This window comes from Neophocaena asiaeorientalis, unplaced genomic scaffold, assembly GCF_003031525.2.
Source record: "Neophocaena asiaeorientalis asiaeorientalis breed wild unplaced genomic scaffold, Neophocaena_asiaeorientalis_V1.1 scaffold540, whole genome shotgun sequence".
Lineage (NCBI taxonomy): Eukaryota > Metazoa > Chordata > Mammalia > Artiodactyla > Phocoenidae > Neophocaena > Neophocaena asiaeorientalis.
Window position 1 is genome coordinate 3,879,838 of NW_020172141.1, and position 8,191 is coordinate 3,888,028.

At 52.1% G+C, this 8,191-nt stretch overlaps 1 protein-coding gene across 1 annotated transcript in view; it reads left to right on the top strand.

Moving 5' to 3' along the window:
- Positions 1 to 8,191, top strand: part of CENPV (centromere protein V) — a 9,232-nt gene that overhangs the window by 372 nt on the left and 669 nt on the right. The window contains exons 3-5 of the mRNA XM_024752686.1: positions 1,760 to 1,858; positions 3,043 to 3,112; positions 7,584 to 7,698. Coding sequence (XP_024608454.1) covers positions 1,760 to 1,858; positions 3,043 to 3,112; positions 7,584 to 7,698 — 284 coding nt within the window. The remainder of the gene's footprint in view (positions 1 to 1,759; positions 1,859 to 3,042; positions 3,113 to 7,583; positions 7,699 to 8,191) is intronic.

An 8,191-nucleotide genomic window follows, 5' to 3' on the forward strand; every position in this document is an offset into this window, starting at 1 on the left:
CCCCTGTTACTGCGCGCGCCCTGCGCGGAGCCGGGCGGCGGGGAGGAGCGCGCGGGCCGCTAGGGTTCGGAACCGCCGCGGGGGCCCGAGGGCCGGGGCTCCGCGTCCCCCGGGTTTGCCGCCGCGGGGCGCGGACCCCCGGCTCCCCGGAGGCCGGAGGAGGACTTCGGAGGGTCCGTGGAGCTCGCAGTGAGCTGTTAGCCCTGGGGGGCGCCTCGTCGTCCCCAGACGGGGTCCCTGCCCCGTAGCACAGTTGTGCTACCGAGTAGTTTAGCGCCCTAAATATCTCAGAATCAGTCGTCTTATGCTAGAAAACCCAAGAGAAAACAAAGCAACCTAACAATTGCATAGCAACCTGAGGATTACTCCTTTTCTTGAGCAAAAATGTTCCTTTGTCCTTGTTCTGTAAGAAATTCTCTTCATTAGGACGAGTCTTCTCAGAGATGGAATATTGGGTTTTCCGTGTGCTTCACTTTTTGGTTCATCATCTTGGACTATAGGCTGAACATTTTTCAGTATACATCATCATTCAGTGTTTTTGAGCTAAGGTGTGCCAGCTACTGCTCAGTGTGGGGAATATAAAGATGTCAGAAACGTAGAACGAAAGTTTGAATTTATACTTTAAAACAAACTGATAAATGGCCAAGAAAAAGATTTTAAAATGTTGACATGAAAGGGTGAGATTTTTTTTAACTTATCAGATTAGCGAAAGTTACATACATTTGTTAAAAAACCAAAACTCAGTAAATTAAAAATATATTAAACAATAGTCTATGTTATTGTTAAAACATTATTGTACGGAAAATAATCTCAGGAACATAGAGCAAACAGTTAACTGTGGATCCCTCTGGGTGTTAGGACTTATGAGACTTTCATTTTTTACATTATCAAATGTTGTAATGTTTGCGTTTTTTACCATAAGCATTATTTGTGTCTGCAGAAAAAAATATATCAAATTAACGGAGTCAACTTGTACAGAAACGTGAGAAAGCATTCAGTCTTGGTAACCAAATAAATGCAAAATAAGACTGCAGCGAGCTGTTTTTCCTGTAATTATTGCTTGAGAAGGTTCAGTGAAATGTTTTCTCAATCATTACTGATAAGAGTGTTCAGCCCTTTTGGAAAGCAGCTGGATGATATTTATCAAATCTTAATGTTCAACGAAGGGCCTGACTTATAAGTTTTAAAAAGATTCAAGTTGTACGTAATGTGTACGGATAGCTCTGTAAAAAATCACGTATATGCAAAATACCGGAGGAGAATACAGCAGAATTACAGGAGCCTTTTGTTAACTTTCTCCGGACTCGTCAGGTCTCCTTTCCTTTTCATGGCGGCCTGTACGCCTTTATCACAAGTCATGTAAATATTCAGTTAATTTGTTTGTGGCTCCTATGGCCAGGACCACATCTGCTGTATCTTGTTTACTGCCTTCTCCCCAGTGCCTCGCTTGTAAAAAATCTTAATAAGTATTTGCCATGTAAATAAAAACGTTCGGGTGGCTGGATTAGGATCCTCCACCCAATTCTCTTTTTTCCATACTTTGGAATGCTTTATTTTACAATTTAACAAAATAGAAGTGGAAAAAAGAGCTCATATACAAAGAAGGTACTGAATCCTTTTATAAAACTGACAGTGCCTCCTCAGAAGCAGGAACGCATCTGGTTGTCCCGTAAAGACTTCTGTCCCATCTTGCTTCTTTCTTTCAACCATGGCCTGACTATTCAGAAACCCTCATCTTCCTGATTTGTGTTCCCTTCAGTGAATACCAGGGCCTGGTGAAACACACAGGAGGCTGCCACTGTGGGGCGGTTCGCTTTGAAGTCTGGGCCTCGGCAGACCTGCACATCTTTGACTGCAAGTGAGTGCTTTCTCTTCCCAAGTTGCTTAGACGTTAGAAGTTGTGTTAGATGTTTTCATTAATGAAAAAGGTTTTAAAGACTGGGGGAGGCTAAAAATAACAGCCTGCTGTGTGTGACACAGCTCAGTCCTGCAGCACAGCCCCAGGGGATGTGGAGCAGGGCCCTTGACTTGTGCCCAGCAGAGTGCCCCAGAGACACTGGTGCAGGGGCTGGGGGCTGGCGGTGGGAGTGCTTCCCCAGAGACCTTGCGGCTGGGCACTGAATGAAAGGCCTTGAGCAGAGTCTTCGGGAGTTGGGTGAGGTGAGGTGAGGTCAGGGCGTACGCACCTGGAAGCTTGCCATGCCCCAGGCCACCTGGCCCCGTTGCTCCAGGTGAGGCAGGCAGTGCTGCCAGGATCGGTGGAGCGCCTGCTGTCAGCACCTCCCAGGCCTTGTGATAGAACAGGGTCTCCAGGCTCTGACTTTAGTTGGTGTGTAACTGGTTATGCAACAGCATCCAGTCCTTTTGCCCCTTGGTGCTGTGGTGCCTGAGGTACATGTGAAGAATAAATAAATAAATACCATGGGACGGGGAGCTGACCCTGCTGCTAAACAGTGCGGTCCAGATTGAAGAAGCAGCCCCTGGAATAAGTTAGAGGATTTTATACGAAATTAGAGTTTTTTAAAAGGTGGACTAAAACGGGGGGGGGGAGACTTATATTTAATTCTGAGGATATGATTCTGAGGACCTGTTTGACGTGGAGCTGGGCTTTCTGTGATTTGCAGATGAGGACAGAGGGAAACCTAAGCTTCCTTATCCGTTTCTGGTGAGGATACCCCAGGGGCAGAAGGTCGTAGCTCTGCCTGCTGCTTGTTTTCTACTGTCTCCAGAATCCAGCAGTTCCCTTCACCGTAGTAAACCAAGGGTGGGCAGCAGGAGCGTGGTTCTCCGGGTCCTGGTTTCCTGAGGGGTGCGTGGCCTGCACTGCTGGCTGTGGGACCCGTGGGCCCTCCTGCACACACAGAGCAGAGGCCCCAGGCTGCTGGCCCTCCTGCACCAGCTGCCCTTCCTGGGATGGCGCTGCAAGGGGCTTCACCTCAAGGGTCAGCTGGCTCCTGGGACGGGGCAGGTTGGGCCCCGGGGGGAACTCAGAGGGTGCAGGTGGTCGTTCACAGTCCAAGGTCTGCTCTTGTCTTTCTGTAGCTGCAGTATTTGCAAGAAGAAGCAGAATAGACACTTCATTGTTCCCGCCTCTCGCTTCAAGCTCCTCAAGGTGAGTGCCGTGAGTGGGGCTTACAGGGTGCCAGGCGCAGGGGGCCTCCCGGGCCGTATGCTTTCCCCTGTCACCCAGCTGTCATTCCCCCCTTTATATTGGGTTGGCCAAAAAGTTTGTTTGAGTGTTTCTGTGAGATGTTATGGAAAAAGCCAAACGAACTTTTTGGCCAACCCAGTATTTTTGGATATATATTTGATATTACAGTGGAAACATGTACAAACACAGAGAATCAAAAATAAATAAGATCACCCAAATCCTGTCAATCAAAGGTAACCACTGGTTGTGTTCTGCTGAATATCCTTGCATGTTATTTTGGACATGGATGAATACATCTAAATAAATCATGTGTGCTTTTATCAAGGTAGAATTTTACCTTTTTATCTGCTTTATAACTGACTTTTATCATTTCCCGATGAAAAATAAATGATTGAAAAGATTTTTAACTTTAGTATTTGGGGGAGTTTTCTGTGCTTGGTACCAGATTTGCAAAGTACAGAGTAGATACATACACGGTGAAAGGCCTCCCCTCCACTGGCCCTCATGCCCCTGGCCTCTCCCCACGCCTACAACTGTTTCGTAGTTTACTTATAGGCTTCTTGCTGTGTCTGTAGCATATTTCGTTGCATGAATGTACCACGAGCGACCTTCTACGTTTGAATTTCTAGGTTGAGTGCGGTGCTGTCGTAAACCTCCCTGTGTATAAATCTTTGACAGTTTAGACATTATGTCTTTGGATCAATTCTTCTGGAAGTAAAATCTCCGGTTTAAAAAAGGCTTCCGCAGGCTTTGCTCCCTGGGTGGGGGGGGCGGGGCTCTGGCCTGTCCTCTGCTCCCATTGCCCCGCCCCGGGCCCGACAGACGCCTCGCCTTGGGCATCATGCGCAGTGCCTGTCGGGAGGGCTTCCCGGAACCACCTTTGGTCGAGTCTGATCTCCTGGCCTTGGGGCCTCGGCATGCAGTGGCCCCTCGGTGAGTGTCTGGGAGGAAAAGCTGAGATTTAATTCCAGACACTTCAGGCCGGGGTGGCTCCTTGTCTGTGTCTGCCCTCGATCCTGGGGTGGGTGTCTGGTCGGGGTGGGAGCGACGGCGGGCAGCTGACCTGCCCTCGCCTTTCCCGCGAGCCCCCCTCGGGTGCTAGCTGGAGGCTGTGGCCCCAGCCCCCCAAGACAGGCGGCTCCCGAAGACACGCGGGCGGCCGGCCGGGATCTCACGGCTTCGGAGTTGGCAGCGCCCCCGCCATCCCACCGCCGTGGGCCTGCTTCTCCGGCCGCCCTGGCGTCTCGAGCTGGCTCTCTTCTTCCGCCCGGCCTGGTGAAGGAGAGAGCAGTTTTCCGTTTGTTCTTTAAGTACAAACCTCCTTCCTTGATTCAGCAGTGTTTATGGGGCAGCTGCTGTGTGCCAGGCTGCGTTCCACTGAAACCCCGCAGCTGTCGTGGCAGACAGGGCCCTTGTCGTCTGGGACCTCACACCTCATGGGGGAGACAGAGGAACGGGACGAGGCCCGGAAGTGCCCAGTGGAGGGTCGGAGCGGGGCAGCGTGACGGAGGCTGGCCGGTGGCGAGTCTCGGCGGCTACGGCAGGCCCCTCTGGCGCTTCAATGCCGAGGCATGGGGGTCCTGGGCACGGGGCGGGCATGGCGCCGGGGGGCCGCTTGGCGTGTCCGAGGAGCTGCACGGTGGCCCTCGTGGCCGCAGGGTGGAGGTGAACCAGCGGACCGAGCTGGGGCTGGAGAGAGGCCGGAGTGGATGAGGAGACGGGTTTTGTCCTCTGGAGAGTGAACCCTGGGGAGGGTTTTAAGCGGGGCGGGGACTACATGTGCTTCAGTCTTTGAAAAGCGCGCGGTGGCCGTCGCGTGCAGAGCGGATGGTGAGGAGGTGAGTACGGAGGCCGGGGGCAGCCGGGAGAGGGTGGCAGTCATGGGGACGGGCAGACAGTGGTCAATGGAGGTGTGTTTTGGAGCGGGTGGTTCTCGGAGTCCAGGTTGTGCACGGCCACCGGAGGGCTCGTTAGACAAATCGCTGGGCCCCCTCCTGACTGTGCAGGTCTTGCGGGGCGGGGTGGGCACAAGATGGACGTTTCTCGCAAGTTCTCAGGTGACGGTGACGCGGCTGGTCCTGGGACCATGCGCTGAGAGCCGCTGCTCGAGAGGAAGGACGGGGTGTGAAGAGCGGAGAAGGAGGTTGGGCCTCCGAGCAGCTGGTCGCCTGGAGATGCCAGGTCCTGGGGGAGAAGCCAGCGCGGAAGGTGCTGGACTCACATCCGATTCTTGAGAAGGTTGGGGTGAAGCGTTGTGAGCGGTGACAGAGGCGGAGCCAGGGGGTGGGCAGCCGCACACGTGTCTGTCTGGAGTCGTGGGGTGAGGGCAGCTGGGCAGACGGTGCAGTCCAACACGCGGGGGCCCAGGACCCAGCACGTACAGGGAGCGGAGCGGAGGGGCCTGAGAAGGGTGGCCGGTGGGGAGGGAGGAAGAGCCTGCAGGGCGGGGCAGGTTCAGAGGGGCAAGAGTCCGGGGGTCAGGAGAAGTAAACGTTAGACTTGCCACGTGGGGGACACTGGTGATTTCTCATTGGGCAGGAAGACGGAAGAAGCGAGCAGGGAGGGTGAGTGTATAGCAGCGTCATGACGATGGACCACGCGCTGTAGCGGCCAGCAGGGTGGGGGTCAGGCAGGTGGACGTGTGGACACTATGGGACGGGGTCTGTGTGTCACCGGTGGGCCCTCGTGCTGAATGAGGTCCAGGAGGCTGTGAGCTGGCTTCTCAGGCCTCCCGAGGGTTTCCTGGGGGAAAGCGTATGCCCAGATAACTCTGCAAGGTTTGGGACCCCTTGGCTGTTCTTTGCGGCCTCCCTGTGGGGTGAGAAGAGGCCCCCCTGGGAACAGTCTTTCGATGCAGCTCTGAGGGCCTGTCTCCCGTGGTGGCCGGGGAAGACCCATAAAAAGCTCTGACCCTTCAGCCCCCCAGTGTCTCCCTGAGAGAAGCTGCTGCTTTCTTGGTTATTTCTTTAAAAGCACATGCCAGGATGTATGTATGCTTTTTAAAAATAGGAATGTTAGTATGCTACACAAATTGTTTTAAACCTTGCCTTTGCACTTAACTTTGTAACCTTGGAGATTGTTCCCTAGTAGTATTTGTAAGTAGAACTGCCTTATTTTTTCCAAAACTTGCTGAGATTCCATATTTATGCCCGTCCGTGATTGCTCTAACCAGTCTTCTGTTGATGGACAGTTTCAGAGTTTCTAACGTTTAGCTTTTACAAATGCTGCATTAACATCTACATACAGCTCATTGGATAAAATACGGAATTTTAATTGCAGGATACATTTCTAGAAGTGGAATTGCTGTGTTAAACAATATGTGCATTTAAAAATTTTAGTAGCTGTTACCAAATTTATGGATTTACATTCCTGTGACTCATATCCGAGTGAGTGTTTCTCTACACATGCAGTATCGTTAGCTCGCTGTTTTTTTTTTGGGACGTAAAAATTGTATTAGCCCTCAAATTAACTATAACTTTCAATTACCTATAATACGCGTATATCTTAGGCTTCTGTTAAGGTGTTTTTTTTTTTTTACATCTTTATTGGAGTATAATTGCTTTACCATGTGGTGTTAGTTTCTGCTGTACAACAAAGTGAATCAGCTATATGAATACGTATATCCCCATATCCCCTCCCTCTTGTGAGTGGCTGTATCAATTTACATTCCCACCAACAGTGTAGGAGGGTTCCCTTTTCTCCACACCCTCTCCAGCATTTGCTGTTCGTAGATTTTTTGATGATGGCCATTCTGACTGGTGTGAGGTGATACCTCATTGTAGTTTTGATTTGCATTTCTCTAATGATTAGTGATGTTGAGCATCTTTTCATGTGTTTGTTGGCCATCTGTATATCTTCTTTGGAGAAATGTCTTTTTCTGCCCATTTTTGGATTGGGTTGTTTGTTTTTTGATATTATAGCTCACTTTTTAATTTTTGCCCCGAGTGAAAACTACCTCATTGCAGTTTGTGAGTGTGGATATTTCACAGGTTAAAGAGAGATGTGTTTTCCCCATTCCTCTGAACTGTCTGTTCACATCCTCTGCCCAGTTTCCCGTTTGTGTTCTCCATTAAGGAAATTAGCCTGTGACGTCTGGCAGATGTTCTTTCCTACTTGGTCCTTTGTAGATGAATTTGAGTCCAGTGAGTGTGTTCTTAGGACCTTGAGTTTGGGGACACGGGGACCCAGTCCCCCGGTTTAGGCCGGGGATGCAGGGCAAGCTCGAGGCCGGGGTGTTCTGTGTGCAGCTGACTAGGGAGAAGCCCTCAGCTGTCACACTCCAGGCTGACGGGTCTCTGGGCCGTGCAGTTGGGGCCCCGACCTCGGGTTGGACGTGACTCCGGGAGCCTGGCGAGTTGGGTTTCCCCATTGAGCCTTTTAGACGATTTGTCTTTGTAAACAACAACTGAAGCTCCTTGTCTGTGTCCCTCAGGGAGCCGAGAGCATCACCACATACACCTTCAACACCCACAAGGCGCAGCACACCTTCTGTAAGAGGTGCGGCGTCCAGAGCTTTTATTCTCCCCGCTCCAACCCCGGAGGCTTCGGTGAGTGAAGGGGGCCAAGCTCAGGGCACCGACGCCCTGCGGCCACGCGGATGGGAAGCTTGGGGAGGGCGCTCTGGTGTCACAGGCTGCCTCCTGCCTGGCCAGGCCCCTCACACGTGTGTGAGGAATGGGGCTCACCAGCAGAGCTCTCTCCTGGCCCTGGCCCTTCCGAGACCATCCGGATCCTGACCCGCATTTCCTGCCGCTGAGGGAGCTGGACTTTGCTGGGGCTGACGGTGGAGGGTAGAGAGAGGCCGGGGGCCTGGGGGCGGGGGAGGGAGTGAGGGAGGCAAGAGTGAGGGGCAGGGATGATGCCAGTAAAAAAAACTGGGTTTGTTCAAACACAAGCACAGAAACCCCAAGCCCGTCTTCGGGTCCTACTTAGATCTGGGGGCAGAGCATCCCACCTTAGACAGTTGTCGAGAATGACACCAGCCGCCGTGCGAATCGGGTGGGACGTAGCCGTGGAGGATGCTCCTGGGATCCCGGCCCC